The following is a 16547-nucleotide window of genomic DNA, read 5'->3' as shown; positions in this document are numbered from 1 at the left end:
GTATCTGGGATTTATTTATCTTCTATAATTGAAACTTTATAGCCTTGAGTGGAGGCCTGGGCTGGCCAGGGTGTGCGGAAAGCTTGGCTTCCTCCATCGCCGGGGGCAACCCAAGCCTCCTGTTCGCTCTGTGACTGCAGCCATCTTGTTTGGGTTAATTTGCATACTCGCTCTTGATTGGCTGGTGGGCGTGGCTTGTGTGTGTAGCAGAGAGATGGTTAATTTGCATATTGTTCTTTTATTAGATAGGATGTTTTTCTTAATAGTGTTTTTTAATGATAAGTTGTTAATTTTCATAAGACTAATTCATTATTAGTCTTATTTACAGAAATGTATGTCAGAGAAATCATTTACAGAAATATGTGTCAGAATAATCATTCATCCATCGCTCAGGGTCTGCAGGCTAGCCTGCAGGGATTGGGCCGAAACCAGCAGTCCGACATCCCCCAAGAGGTCCCAGATTGTGAGAGGGTACAGGCCAGGCTGAAGGACCCCACTGGTGCACAAATCTATGCACCAGGCCTCTAGTATATATATAAATCTTTATTGTTGAGAGTATTACAGATGCCCCCTCGTTTCCCCCCATTCTTCCCCTCCATCTGGTTCCCACCCCACCCCACCCCAGGCCTTTACCAACCTATTGCATGTGTCCATATGTAATATATATATGCATAGAAGATCTTTGATTGATTTCTTCCCACTCCCCCTCCCCTGCTTCCTCTGAGATTCATCAGTCTGTTCCATGTTTCCATGCCTCTGGTTCTATTTTATTCATCAGCTTATTTTGTTCATTAGATTCCTTACTTGTTTATTTTTATATTCAATTGTTGATAATATGTACTTATTCCCATGTTATTGTTCATATTTTTTATCTTTCTTTCCTTCTTCCTCTTCTTAAAGAATACCCTTCAACATTTCATGTAATACTGGTTTGGTGGTGATGAACTCCTTTAGCTTTTTCTTCTCTGTGTAGCTCTTTATCTGGCCTTCAATTCTAAATGAGAGCTTTGCTTGCTGACCGGTGTGGCTCAATGGTTGAGTGTTGACCTATGAGCCAGGAGGTCATGGTTTGATTCCCTGTCAGGGCATATGTCCTGGTTGTGGGCTCAATCCCCAGTGGGGTGTGCAGGAGGTAGCCGATCAATGATTCTCATCATTGGTATTTCCATCTCTCTCTCTATTTGCCTTCCTCTCTGAAATCAATAAAAAATATATTTAAATGAGAGCTTTGCTAGATAAAGTAATCTTGGTTGTAGGTCCTTATTACTCATCATTTTGAGAGTTTCTTGCCACTCCCTTCTGGCCTGCAAAGTTTCTGTTGAGAAATCAGTTGACTGTCTTATAGGCACTCCCTTGTAGGTAACTAACTGCTTTTCTCTTGCTGCTTTTAATATTCTCTCTTTGTCTTTAACATTTGGCATTTTAATTATGATGTGTCTTGGTGTAGGCCTCCTTGGGTTCCTCTTGTTTGGGACTCTCTGTGCTTCCTGAATTTGTAAATCTATTTCTTTCACCAGGTAGGGGAAGTTTTTTGTCATTTCTTCAAATAAGTTTTCAGTATCTTGCTCTCTCTCTTCTCTTCTGACACCCCCATAATGCGAATATTGGTACACTTGAAGTCTCAGGAGCTCCTTATACTCTCTTCATATTTTTGGATTCTTTTTTCTTTTCACTGTTATGATTGGGTGTTTTTTACTTCCTTATATTCCAAATCACTGATTTGATTCTCAGCAACCTCTAGTCTACCGTTGAATCCATGTAAGTTATTCATTTCTAAAAATATGTATTTTATTGATGTCAGAGAGGAAGGGAAAAGGATAGAGAGATAGAAGCATCAATGATTAGAAAGAATCATTAATCAGCTGCCTCCTGCACACCCCCTACTGGGGATCGAGCCCACAACCCGGGCATGTGCCCTTGACTGGAATTGAAACTGGGTCCCTTCAGTCTGCAGGCCGATGCTCTATCCACTGTACCAAACCAGCTAGGGCATGTAAATTACTCTTTATTTCAGTTAGTATATGCTTAATTTCTGAGTGTTTCTTTTTCATGTCTTTGATGTTCTCACTAAGTCACTTGAAGCTCTCCTTAAGATCCTTGAGCATCCTTATAACCATTGTTTTGAACTCTGTATCTAGTAGTTTATTTGCTTCCATTTCATTTACTACTTTTTCTGGAGATTTCCTCTGTTCTTTCATTTGTGACATGTTTCTTTGTCTATGCATTTTGGCTGCTTCCCTGTGTTTATTTCTCTGTATTAGTTAGAGCTGTTATGTCTCCTGGAATTGGTAGTGTGGTCTTGTGTAGTAGGTGTCCTGTAGGGCCCAGTGGCTCAGTCTCCACAGTCACCTGAGCCTGGTACTCTAAGTGCGCCCCTGTGTGGGCTATGTGCAATCTTATTGTAGTTGAGCCTTGATTACTGTTAGCATTACTAGGAAGATTTGACCTCCAGACCAATTGTCTATGAGGACCAGCTGCAACTACAATGGAAGAACTGCTATGCAAGAGACACTTCTATGGAGCAGGACTTGCTTCAGTGGGGCTTTGGTACTCACTGAGTCTGCCCCTTGAGTGTGGATGTGTAGGGTTGTAATCTGGCATGGTCTGAGGCTATCCACCTGGTGCACTGGCTTTGGGGTCTCCTGGGAGGTGCAAAGTCAAGCACTGCTTGGGGCCACCTGGCAGGAGCTACAGAGTGATCTGCAGATGGCTGCTATTTGTATTGGGCTTGGAAGTGCCCAGGCGAGGCCAAACTGTGAAGCAAGGCAGGCTGGTGCTAGTGTCGGGTCTTGGGCCTCATTGATAGGTTTGGGGCATGCTGACTCTAGCTGCAGCTTGTTTGAGAGATTTTAAGAAATCCTGAGGCCTGAGCCAGGACAGGCCATTTATATGGAAAAGCTGCTACAAACAGCTTGGGTGGATCTGCAAATTGGGTGAGGTGAAATCTTAGGGAATCTCTAGGATGGAGTGAACAGCCTCAGATATGGCAACTGTGAGTCAGTTCTATGATGGGGGAGGTCTCAGCATAGGAACAATGAACCCTGTGAGCACCTCTATCTGGGAGAAAGCCTCCCCCAAGTTCTTGCCCCGATGCCAGACAATCCAGTTCCTCCCTGTATGTCTCTGGATGCCCCCAAGCTGCTGCCTCAGAGCTGGAGCTCAGAGGGAATGAGTCTGAGTAAGTGCATGTGCTGGCCCTTTAAGAGGAACGGCTGGGACTCTGGCAGCCTCTGTGTCACTCAGCCACAATCCCAGCTGGTTTTTATAGCCTGAAGTTAAGGGGAATTCTCTTCCCAGCTCTGGGAGCCTAGGCTGAGGGGGTCTGGTGTGGGGCTGGGACCCCTTGCTCCTCATTGAAGGCCTCCGCAGCCAAGATATCCTTCCCAATTAGGACACCACACGTGGGTTTCAGACCAGTGTGTTCCGCACCTCCAACCCTCCCACCAGTTTCAATGTGCTTTCTTCTTTAATTCTCTAGTTGTAGGACTTTCATTCAGTAAGATTTCAGGCAGTTCTGAATGATGGTTGTTCTGTATTTTAGTTATAATTTTGATGTGGTTGTGGGTGGTGGCGAGTACCGTGTTTATCTACACTGCCATCTTGGTTCCTTCTATATATTTTTAATAGACTTTATTTTTTAGTAGTAAGAGTTCCCATATTCCCTGCACTCAATACAATATACAGAGGATGTATTATAGAAGTGTGCATCTGAAATCTACATAAATTTATTAACCAATGTAACCCTAATAAATTCAATAATTTTCTTTTAATTCTGGTATCTTTTACAACTTTGTCTTCTCTGGATTCCCCCAAGGCTCCCCTCCCATAATCCCTTTTATTATCATATTGTGACATGCTTTTATGTAGTAACACAGAGAGGAAAAGCTACTAGAAGCTGAGATGAATTTTATTTTTCTTTTAAACAGAAGAAAGGAAAATGGTGGGGTTACATATTTATAAATATCTATAAATATAGAGCGATAGGCGAAGTCTTCCAAATAAATAAATAAATATTGCCATGTGCTTCAAGACAGGAAATTGTGGGGGCTACCTTGGCACTGCCAAAGAGAAAACCCCCTAATAGATGGTATTGAGTTTGTGAGATTATAACCAGTTTTCTAACTAAAGTCCTTTGGGAATTTTCCATCAGTATTGGGGAGCTTCCAATAGTTTTTATACAGTATAATATCTCCAACAGAAAATGAAAACTACATAAAGAGAATATTTGCCATGCACTGCTACATAGTATTATAGTTTTGGTGCTTCATAAAAGGAACTAGTTCTTCAAGTTCAGCTTAAAACCATTAGGCAAAAACAGTTGTCCAATGTTTCTCTCATAAGTAAAAAGAACAGATGATTCTAATGTTGGGTACATGATAGCAGTGGGGGAAAAGAGTGACTGGGAAGAAGCTGTTGTTTAAGTCTGCTTGTTAATATTCTGCTCTTTGGGGGAACCATTTAAGTAGAGGTAGGAAAATGAGGCCCCGCTGTAGGAAGACCTACCTCGAAGGGTAAGGCTAGAGTGAGGACTGAGCAGCCGCCCCACTGTCTGGTGCTCCTCAGCTGTGAGGTTTGGTTTTCCTCACGATAGTATTCGGGCTCCTTGGCCTGAAAGCTGTCTTCATTTAATGCCCCCCATTTCCCAAGTGGATTAAGACCCAGACTTGTCAGCCTGGGAGTGTTTTAACCAGCCCCCGGCCGCTGCTGTGGGTTGGTAGAGATCGGATGAAGAGCTGGCAGTGTGGTCTTTTCCTAATTCCTTCACTGAGGTGCCCTGGCTATTGGACTTCGCTTCCCCTAAGTCCGTGATGCCACTTCACTCAGAGGGCAGAGTTTACCAGAATACAGAGTACCCAGCCCAGCGCAGCCCCATTCTCTCAGGCCCCCTCCCCTGTGACATTTTTATAATCCATCCAGAATGGATTGCCACTCGACCTGGAAGTAGTGGCTTGACGAAATGCCTCTTAGGAGAGTCTGGATTTATTTCCATTTTGAAAAACAAATCCTAGCAGGCTAGATTTTCCGGAGCCGGTACCCAGACTCTTCCTCAGGCCCCGTTCACTAGAGCCAAAGACCCGGCCAGAGGCGAGGCTGTGCCATGGCCACCTGGAGCGGAGCAGGGTGCTTCTCGGGCCTCTGGCTCTGGCTGCTTAGAGAGCATGGCCAGGGGCGCCCGGCCAGGGGCAGCTGGAGTTAGTTCTAGCTTGATTTCTGCCTCCGTTCTCTGAGCATTCTGGTTAGGTTCTGACCGGCTTCCACCCATCTTTTTGACAGCTGTTCTCCAGAGATGCTCAAGGAAGAACAAAGGCTTGAGGTTAGGATTCCCATCCGTTTGCCCGGTTCGGCTGTTACTGCCCTGGGTCAAGGTTACAAATTCGAATTCCAACAGGGCCCAGGTAAGAAATGCACGGGGCAGAGGAGAAGACTGCTGGCATTGACTCTTCCCTTCACCTGCAGGGCCCTGCGCTCACTAAACCCTAGCTCTGGTTCCAGTGCTAAACTGATTAGGAAGAGAGGCATCTGTATGGGAGGGAAAAATCCTTTCTCTCCGCAGGGAAGCGGACATTTCGAATTTACCTATGGGGCCGAATTCAGAAAGGTGGTTTAGGTGGGTCGAGGAAGGCAGGGAAACCCCTTTCCCCCAGGCCTCGAAGGCAGGCTCCCAGGGGCTTTCCTAGGGAAGGGAGTGGAGAGAAGCGGCTAATGGCACACATCGTCGATGACCCCACCTCCCCTCCCTCGGCGTGCACCGGGAGCTGTCCCTTTAAAGCCGGCGTGCTTCCGGAAAGGTACGAGAAGCCTTCCTCGGCGGGTCCTAGGTCAACCTGGGGAAGGGGCGGCACCGCTCCCCGCCCGGCCCCCGCGCGTGCGCGTTCACCCGGTTGCTCAGCAGCACCCCGAACGGGTCGCTGGCCGTCACGCTGTTGTCCTCGGCGCTGCGCGGCTCCGGGGAGCAGGAGGCGGGCGTGGGCGCCAGGCGCGGCCGGGGCTTCAGCACGACCAGCGGGTCGGCCGCCGAGTTGTCGTCCTCGGCGCTGCGCGTGTGCCGGCGCGGCGCGGGCGTGTGGAAGTGGAAGAGCGGGATCTCGTTCCTCCGCGACAGGAACTGCGAGTAGGGCGGCGGGTTGGTGCCCGGCAGGAAGGCCCGCTTGGCCCGGCCCAGGCTGACGAGGAAGCGGTGCTGCGGCGAGTGGTACACGTCGTAGCCGTTCTCCAGCGTCTGCTGGCTGAACCTGCAGCTCTCGGGGCTGAAGTGATGCTGCAAAGGCGGAGGCGACCGTGAGGGCGGCCCAGCCCCCGCCCCAGCCCCAGCCTCAGCCCCAGCCCCAGCCCCAGCCCCGCGCTCCCGCGGACCCGCCTGGGGTCTGGAGGCAGCAGGTGCTGGGAGGAGCCCCATCCCTCCCGACTACTCTGTGGGGAGGTGCATTCCACCCGGCTGGGGAAAACGTGGTTTTCACTGGTGCTTTAGGCACCCACCGCAGCTTCCACCCCCAGGGAGTGGCAGCCACAGGGCTCACAGCCCCTGCCTGGAGGGGGGCGAGGGCGGACGGAGCCGCAGCGCGCCTGTGCCTGGTTCTGGAGGGAGGGCTAACTTAAATGCAGCCTTGTCCTCCCAGCTCTCTACCTTTTTGAACCCTCTTTTGGCTGGTGGCATGGAGTCTGAAGGAGAAAGGGGGTGGGATGGGGAGTTGGAAGGGTCAAACATAAGTGAGGGTACTCACATCAGAGAAAATGTGATTTGGGAGTTAGGGACGTGAACTTTAGCAACAGATGACCTAGGTCTGAGCCCTCAGTCTGCCACCAACAGCTACTTATTTGTTCATTTAATTTCTATATTTCGTCAATAGATATTTCTCTGCTCTGGGTCAGATACCGTTATAGATGTTGGGACACAGCAGTAAGCAAAACAGAAAGTCATCGCTCTCATGAAATTTCTGGTGGGTCTTTCTGGTGGATAAGAGGCTCCTGAGATAAGCAGTCCCATTATTGTACCACCTCAAAATCCTTTGGACTGTGCCTGCAACCTGTAGTTTGGGAAATCCTTTGCTTATCAGTCTGAAGGACCAGCCAGCACAGTAGGGGCAGAGAAAATTAATTGGAAATCTTTAACTAGGGGGCGCCCCACAGGGCACATGGTCTGTCCCACTTTCCTTTTTCCATTCAAGGAAACTGAAGTTTAGAGGAATGAGGGGTCTTGACCAAGGTCAAGGAGGTCTAGTAACAGAACCAAGAAGACACTTGTGGCTTCTCACCCTTCCTAATGCACTTTATGACATGAATTTACATGGCTGAAGGACCCTTGACTACACACAAGGTGCTGTGTTAGACACACAGATGAAAACTAACAGGCCAGACTACAGGCTAAGAGTTTGGGCCCCAGAGCCAGACAGCCTGGGTTCAAACCCCAGGCGTATAAACCTGAGCATTTACTACTTAGACTGAAAAAAGTACTCAGTGAAAACAAGTCATCAAGATATTCTGCAAATGGAACTTCAAGCTATAAACACCTATGTTCTGTAAAAAAAAAAAAAAAGAAAAAAGAAAAAAAAAGATAATTATTTGCAAATGGTAATCAGCACAAAAAGAAACTCACGGATCCAAAAATGTTGCCTCTAAAGTCCATGCAGAGGTATCTCCTACTCATCACACCCGTTATCACCACGAAGCCAGCCTCCTCCGATCTGATCATCAGGGCACCTGCGGAGAAAAGCATTCAGGTCAAACCTCGCTGTACATACATCCAGTTCCCACCTTCGAGCACTTCTGGAAAACCTACCTTCATGAATCTTCCCTTGATTAATTTTAATGGTCATGATGATTTCACAAACCCTCCCCTTGCACTTTCTTGTTCAGCCTCATTTCTTCTGACTCCTACACACCCCCACTCTTATCCCCTCTCCCCCAGTTACCTTGCTCCTCACCCCCTTGCTGCATGGAGCATTCTGAACTCCCGGCATTCTTTCACCTACCCATGTTTCTCTCCCTGCCTGCACTGTCTTTATCTTCTCCTTGCCTGGCTAATACCGCTTCATGTGTGTGGGGGTAGTCACATTCCCCCAAAGCTTCTGCCTTTGTGATCTTAAAATCTATACCAAGATGTCTTTCAAGGATCCAGCTTGCACATATAGAACCTGAGTAGCTGTGGAAATGTCACTGGTACCTCAGTCAACACCCATCATATGTCAAGAACTGTATTAGAATTGACCTTCCCCTCTCTTCTCTGCTTATTGAAGTCACTCATCCTTCAAGGCCAGGCTAATCTCCCTCATCATTAATTGTTCTTTCTTCTCAGCTCTCAGCACAATGCCTACACCTCTATTGCAGCATGCATTTCATTCCCCTTGCTTTAAGTTTACATACCTAGTGTGTCCCCTAGAGGGAGCTACTTAGAACCAGATGGTTTATGTTTCCATGTTGAATAGGAACGGATAGAATTTTTTCTTGGGTCTTTATTGCTGTTCTTTGTCTTTTTCTCACTTGGTGATGTCCCCTCAAGGTGCTGTCTCTCATGGTCTTTCAATGCCCCTCTCAAAAACTAGTCTCCGGCAAGGGCCCGAAATCCATTCACACTACCTACACCTTAAATCATTGCTAACAGTTTTAAGTGTAACCCCCTCAACCACTCCTGTGGAAACTTGCAATTTTAACAAGTACCAATGCCTAGTTAAAGAAAGCCTAAAGCTTTCTGTTTTGTGGCAAGGGTACAATTCAGCAAGACTTATGCCCACATGCTGTTTAATTACCTGACATTTTCTATTGAAAATCATTTCCTTAAGTCTTTAAGGCCACTTCCGTTGCCTCCCACAGAATTTCCCCCTGCATCTCATTTGGCCTCAGTCCCCGGGGAGGAGCCCAGGTAGTGGTTCAAATCCCTCTTTTAGAAATGGTGTGTTCCCAGTAAGTGGGTTGACTTACAGCCGTCTCCTCCCCAACCCCATATAGGATCAATACAAGACCTCTGAGGAGAGCAGCAGTCAATTCTTAGACACGAGCTGAGAACAGACCCTGATCTGGACTGAAGTCAGAATGACGTGGGACAGAGGAAATGATGTGGGAGCAAGTCTAGAACGAAAAGAAAGGAGGAGGCCAAAGAGGAAAGTTAATTTGATTCCAAGTTTGGCTGAGGGTTAGCCTTGAGGGAAGCTTCTGGAAGTGGGGTGGGGTATGGGAGGTGTGGAGGATATTTGCATTGCTCCATAATTAGGTCTGCCTATGTGTCTCGAATAGGTGGCTAATTTTGTGGTAAGCCCTGAGAGAAACTTAAGACATTTGAAAGGAATAGTTCTGTCCTGATGAATTTTCTTTACACTGAGTAACTTTTTGAGTGATTGTGCACTAAGAACTTGATGTATTTTAAATTCTCAAAACAACGGTTGTATTGCTAATATTATTAATATTGGCAGTAGCAGCATCCCAGCTTAAGTGTTGTGGAAACTAAGGCAGGATTCAAACTAAGGTCAGTGGACCTAACATCCTCTTCCTATCACCTTGTAGCTTGTCTCCAACAGAAATCATCAGAAGACAAAGTCCAGGCCCCACACATTTCTGGCCGCAAGGAGCCCTGCTCGCCGCCCCTGCAAGTGGTCAGGGAAGTATAACTGGATTCCAGTCCCAGTTATACTTCTTACTGACTTTGTAGCCTTGGGCAGGTCATTGCTCTTGCCTCAGTTTCCTCAGTTGTGAAAAGGGAATAGTAACAGCTGTCCTGCCCACTTTATAGGGTTACAATTAGAATCAAATGGGACGATGGCTGTAAAAATGACTCGAAAGTGTTGAGCAAACGAAAGGCATTAAACAGTATTGCTGACCTGCCGTTGTGACATCCTGTGCTCAGGGTCACTGTGTGCAGTGTGCATGGGACTCCTGCTCCTGGTCTCCGGGGCCAGTCCCAGTAGAAATCAGCCCGCAGAGGAACAGTGAGCAGCTGGCTATGGAGGATGCTCAGACTTGAATCAAACCAACATAAGCCAATGGGAAAACCAGAAAATATAAGAGAAAGACTTTGTTCCCTTTGCCATTTCAGAAGGCATATTTTCGCAGTCTGCACAGATGCGAGGGCAGAATTCAGCAGAAGGAAAGACTAAATCACTGGTTGCTTGAGTCACAACCTGTTGGAGCCCGGCAGAGGGAATGGACATTTCTTTTAGTCACAGTGGGTGGTGTGTGTGGCCCTGGAAGAAGCACAGGTTTGGGCTCATGGTATCCTCTAGGTCATCTACTCCCTATGTGACCTTGAGTGAGTTATTTAATTTCCTTAACCTTTGTTTTTCTCATAAGTAGTAGAATCACTTAGCTCATTTGACTGTCTAAAGGATGCAATGCGATAATATTTTTACCCATTGTAAAAGCACTTTCTAAATGCTGGTAATTGTTATATTACCTCTTTGCCTCACCCTCTGCTGTTAAAGTAGAAAATTATCTGCTCTGTTCTAGTCTCATAGCCAGTAAGTGACAAGTAAGATGATCTGTGTAAAGTACCCCCAGCTCCCCAGAAGCAAGATAAGATTTTGAAGGATTATGGAGCCCGAGGATAATTCACCTTCAAATAAAGAAAATGCCAGTGGGGAAGATGGAGGAAATAAAAAATACCTGGATCTAGGAAAGGACATTAACCGGGGGTAGTAAGCATCTTTTCTCTGCTGTTTCCACAAAGTGGGGGATAATGGGGAGTGGGAGGAGATCCTTGTTCATAGCAGGACAGGAGACACAGACATTGGAGAGGCTCCCTGCCGTCAGTGCTGAGTCCGAAGGGAGGTTATAGAATCTTGTAGGTAGATAAGTTCACAGTGACCAACAACCCAAAGATGGGGTGGGCACTCAGCTATTGATCAAGAATTTAATAAAGCACAGCAATCCAATGAAACAGATTTCACTGGAAATCTATAATTACTTAAGAGGGGAAAACCCACCCACTCCTTCCCATCAGTGTAAACGTGTTGCTTTACACTCATTGAGGAGGTAATTATAAATCCTCTGTTAATTAGTTGTCCTACCTATCTATATACGCCAGTGTTTCCTCTATTCTTTTTGTAACATTTATCTTAATGTATGCATTTTTTTTGGTAATGCACATGATACCTGATTTGAATAGTACAATAGATTATTCAAACTAGGAAAAGTGTCTCCCATCCACCACCTTGACCTGAGTTCCCTTCCCCAGGAGCACCCTGCTTAGCGAGCATCTATACTTGACAAAACAAAATCACTTTTCTGTAAAATAAAAAAATCTGAAATCAGTTTATTTTATTTTACGTCTTCTCAGTCATTTTAATTCATTCCAACTAATACTCAGTGCCTTCTCTGGGCCTGACACCAGTGGATATTTGAGGGAAAGTTCTACATTTTGGCTTGCCTGCTCAGTAGGCTGAGCCCCATACATTGGAGCACTCAGCCCATCACAGCTGGCTCACACCAGTCTACTTTGTCCTGTTCAGGAGGACATGTCTTTGGGGGGACATGTCTTTGATTTTAGACAAGTTTTATAAGCATTCTCTAATTGTATGAAGCCATTTCCAACTATGGAAATCAAAACACTGTACCATAAGCCACTCGTGCACGTTAAACTTTGCCGTGGAAGTAAGGGTGACCCTCCATGGGAGCTGCAAAAATTGTATTTCCGAGAGGTCTGATAATAAGCTGGGAGACAAGATGAAGTGCTTGAAGGGCCGTGTCTCCCTTTGCAGTCACAGAGCTTTGCATGATGTCAGACACGTCGTAGGCTCTGCTAAACACCCATTGGATAAAATGAGCAGCACTTTGGATGTATCAAGTATATCCAGATTTATTTCAGATTTTTGCCATTAGACTCAAACTTGGCTTCCAAGATATTGATTCCTGAATCCTACCTTATCCCGTTGAGTTCTGGAACCTTTTTGGTATTTGGAGAGACCTTTTCTCCCTCCTCTAATCTCTTATCACCATCCACTGAGCACTTGAAGAGATTTGAACTGTTGGTTTTGCATGTGCATATACCTTGCTACCAGGTTTAAGAACCTTTGATTCTTAGCAGAATTACTGTCTTGCACACAGCAAGGCCATAGGAAAATTACTAAATAATTTAGTACAATATATGGAAAATTGTTAGATTTTTGTAATTAAACAGAGACTGTGATTACTCTTTCATTCCTTTAATTTGTTCTATATTTAATCAGTATGCATTTTTCTGTATTCTTAGAGTAATTTTTACATATTCTGGTAAAATAGAATACCTTGTCTTTTTCAATATCCATTCATCCTCCTGCCTCATTATTTCTTATATAGATGCACACCAAAGGGCCCTCATATGAATCATATATAATTGATTGACTATTGTGGACTGTGATCCAACATTCCACAAATGTAATCTTTAAAACATTCTAGTTGTCTCATGTTGCCAAAGAGCTCCCAACTAGCTCATTTGCTACTGATTTGTACTGAAATGGGTAGCTCTGAAGCGCCCGGTGACCTGTTGGATGGATGCATGCATGGATAGATAGATGAGTCATGAATGGTTTGTGCACATGGTCAGGCCTATCAAGACAACATACCTGGATAGTCTGCCTTTTATACATTTTTCCTGAAAAATTTTAAAAGGCCAGAATACAAGAAACTCAAAGTTGGAAAGAGCCCCTGAGTTCAGCTATTTCAAATCGGAGTTGGACACCAGCATCTCCTTCACAACCTCCATTGCTAACCCAGCCCAAAGCTCATAAACTAAAACTCAGTGACTATTTGCCTATCTGGCTTTGCCCTCTGAACCTCCTTGCCTTTCTTTATGTACATCTTTGACTCTTTGGACAGGACAAAGGGAAAGTGGCTGCTATTGTGGGAAGAAGGATTTTAGTTAAGATAGAAGTTATTCATGTCGGTAGAAACCAGTAAGTGTTAACTAGGATGGTGGCAGATCTTCTCCCAAGGTTTAAACACACACACACACACACACACAGAGAGGCTGGATTAGCCCTCTGGTCTAGCCCAGGATCTCCCCACGTCCCTGTCAGGGGATGGGCAAAGGAGCTCCCCTTCCTCCCAGCCTGAATGAAGCCTCTACTCACTGTAGATGGTCTGATGGGGTGTGCCGTCCACATGGCCGTCCTTGTGGATCTGTAGGTGGTAGCTGTTCCTGGCTGAGGCCGTGTACAGGTGGGTCAGGCCACCCCAGCTGGAGCCGAGCAGTGGGGAGGCATTGGGATAGGCTCTGACCATGCAGTGCAGGGCCAGGACGCAGACCAGCAACCCAAGGCGGGCCCCTGGCATCGCTGCTCTCTGACTGGCTGGTGCGGAGTTTGAAACCTGACACTGCCTCCCTGACTCCGGGCAGCCTCTCTGGCCTTTTTCTCCTCTTCCCCCTGGTGGGTATCTGGCGTGAGGATCCCAGGCTGGATTCCCTCCTTTCCCCCTTGGGCTTTTAAAGGGTAGCAGTGTGACATCAACCAGGAAAACCTCCACATCCTCTGTGTTGTAATCAGCTCATTTGAAGAGAGTGCAGAGAACTCTGAGGCTCACAGAAGGCACGTCGGTTACACACACACACACACACACACACACACACACACACACACACACACACATCAATTTCAAGCCAACGCTCCAAGAAGTGAATGATGTGTGGGCAAAAGTTATCTATGACTCTGTTGACCTGTCCCACTTCCACCAGGAAATGTGAAGGCAGCCAGCGGTTCCGAAAAAATCCAGCTTCAGTCATGCGGTCAATAGACTCCTGTGCAATTAATCTCCCAATGAGTCTACTCATTTTGGTTTTCTTGGTCCTTTCCATCCCAATCAGCAACAATGTGTCCAGTGCTTTCTCTGTGTGCAGCACAGGTGGGTGTTTTGAAGGACACAGAAATAATACAGAATACCACCAGGCAACTGGGATTCTCTGAGACCCCCAACCCCACCCCATGAAGATACAGGAGCAGAGAGCAGAGGGACCAAACCAAGGTTGCCATTTGCGGGGAAAGTTCCAGACAGGAAGAAGGAAAGCAAGGCCTTGAGTCTCTGCTGCTCTACAAAATGCTGAGGTTTGATGTCTCAGTTTCCCTGGTTGGGCTGTCTAGGGCAGGGTGGGGAATGTCCAGCCTGTGGGCCGTATCAGGCCCAAGAAATCATTTGGTCTGGCCCTGAGAAGGCAACTGCAGGCAGGACTCAAAATTCAATAAGTCTAAGAGCCTTTTTCATAGCAACATCATTTATATTACCCTGGTCTAGGGCAACTGAACTGGTATTATGGTCTCCCCAATAGTATGGAGATTCATTGAGAGACGTCACGAAGACCGGAAGACTGCTGGCTGAGCACAGGGGTCAGAGCCCAGGAAGGTCCCAGGAGTGAGTGGCAGGCCAGGGAGTCCCCACAGTTAGTGTCTATTGCAGTGGTTCTCAACCTTTCTAATGCCGCGACCCTTTAATACAGTTCCTCATGTGGTGACCCCCAACCATAAAATTATTTTCGTTGCTACTTCATAACTGTAATTTCGCTACTGTTATGAATCGTAATGTAAATATCTGTGTTTTCCGATGGTCTTAGGCGACCCTGCTAGCGGTTCTCAACCTGTGGGTCACGATTGATGGTTCTCTCTCATCATTGTTTCTACTTCTCTCTCCCTCTCCCTTCCTCTCTGAAATCAATAAAAATATATTGTCGCGACCCACAGGTTGAGAACCGCTAGCAGGGTCGCCTAAGACCATCGGAAAACACAGATATTTACATTACGATTCATAACAGTAGCGAAATTACAGTTATGGAGTAGCAACGAAAATAATTTTATGGTTGGGGGTCACCACAACATGAGGAACTGTATTAAAGGGTCGCGGCATTAGAGAGGTTGAGAACCACTGGTCTATTGGGTGCCTGGCTCCTAGGATGGGACCTGCCTCACAGATGCTCTGCACAGGTGTGCCCTCTGGGAAGCTACAGGTGATGGAGGACAGTCCTAGCACATGCAGCTCAACAGGGCGCAAGTTGCTGGGACGCATCCCAGAAAAACACACACAGGAGGCTGCGACTTTTCCAGGTCCCCATTTGTTGAGTGCATACCATGTTCAGGCATCAGGCTGGACACTGTGGTTGATTAAAGAGAGAGCAAACTGTGACCCCTGCCTCAAGGAGCTCACAGGCTAGTAGAGAAGGGAGGTAAAGGTAAGTAGCCACTACACAAAGCATGATGGGATGCACAGTCATATAGGTGCCGGTGAAAGGGGAGGGGCATATGTTATCCTGCATTTGCACAAGGCTTTATAGTTTACAAAGCATTTTCTTGTGTACTAGCTCATTGGAATCTCATTGCAGCGCTGTGAGATAGGCACAGCAGGCATTATCAGCATTTTAATATTACACATGAAGAAAAGGTCTTGGGGTTCATATGTACAAATAAATGAGATAGGACAGTGTCTTCTGCTTTCCTAGCTTGCTTCTCCAATAATAATCATGGCGGCAACTAATATTTATTGAGAGCTTACCAAGTGCTTTACTGGTAGTAACTCAGTGAATTTTCATAATAAACCTCTGAAGAGATGTGGTGCTTTCCTTTATACTGATAGGAAACTGATGCACACAGTTTATACAGTTAATACAGGGAAGAGGTCAGATTCATGTCTGGGCAGTCTGACTCCAGTCCTCCTAAGCGCTTTGCTAGATATACAAACCCCACAAGTGCTAGGCGCCTGGTAAGGAAGTGCAGGTAGCAATGAGGCATAGTACTGGTACTGAATATTCAGTGTTTCTTTAATAAACCCAGGCCTTTACCCAGGATGTGTCTCTAAGAGGCAGCGTGCTGTCTTCCCAGGTTAGATAGAAGATTTAGGACATTCAAATGTTTATGTATAACACAGTCTTCTTCGATGATGTTCACAGAATGGTTCACAAGTATAGCACCTCAACTCAGTTAACTGAAGAAACAGCCAGCCTTCAGAACTGAAATACAAATCATTCAGGAACATTGGCCAGTTGACAACCCTACATTTCCTCTGTCGCTTGCGAATGGGAAAGAGATTGGAAGCACCTGTGGCAGTCTCACCTGGGCACCGAGAGCCTTCTCTGTGCAAGGGAAGGGAGGAGGGAATTACAGGAAAAAAGCAGTACAATCTTATTCTCAAGGGCTTATAATATTGAGCAGAAAAAAGAAAAACTGTTCAATACAAGGCACTGAGAGAGGAGCTAAATTACTAGGACATGTAGTAAACGCCAAGGGGGTTCAGAGAAGCGAGAGATCACGGTGGGTGGACACTGAAGTCACGGTGGGTGGACTTAAAGGGACCTGAGACTAGATGGAACCTTTATATGGACAGACAGGGAAGGGTGCACCCCAGCGCCTGCCAGGGCACGTTGGGGAGCAAGTGCAGGTGTCTTGGGAGGCGCACCTGGCCATCGGCTCCGTTCCTGGGGTGAATGGAAAGGGAACCTCCCTTGCCACTGCAGCTGGGGAAGAGAATTGATGTGCCACTTACTCCACTTCCAAAACCTTCCCTCCAGGAAGAAGCCCTGAATGCCTAGCAGCTGGATCTGAAGACAGAGAATAGCCCGGGCGGGGGTGGAAGGGGTGGGGAGTTGGTTTATTTCTGAAGGGAAA

General features: G+C 46.4%; 1 protein-coding gene across 1 annotated transcript; it reads right to left on the bottom strand.

The window, feature by feature from the left end:
- Positions 1–5815: 5815 nt before the first annotated feature.
- On the bottom strand, positions 5816–13236 carry FGF23 (fibroblast growth factor 23; the record flags this gene model as incomplete). Its single annotated transcript, XM_079773804.1, has 3 exons — positions 5816–6259; positions 7595–7698; positions 13035–13236. 3 exons carry the CDS (start codon positions 13234–13236, stop codon positions 5816–5818), a joined length of 750 nt encoding a protein of 249 aa, XP_079629930.1.
- Between the last annotated feature and the right edge of the window lie 3311 nt (positions 13237–16547).

The sequence above is a fragment of the Cnephaeus nilssonii genome (genome assembly GCF_951640355.1).
Source record: "Cnephaeus nilssonii genome assembly, chromosome: 6".
NCBI lineage: Eukaryota > Metazoa > Chordata > Mammalia > Chiroptera > Vespertilionidae > Cnephaeus > Cnephaeus nilssonii.
The sequence above is the reverse complement of the archived record's forward strand: the minus strand, read 5'-3'. Positions and strand labels throughout refer to the sequence as shown.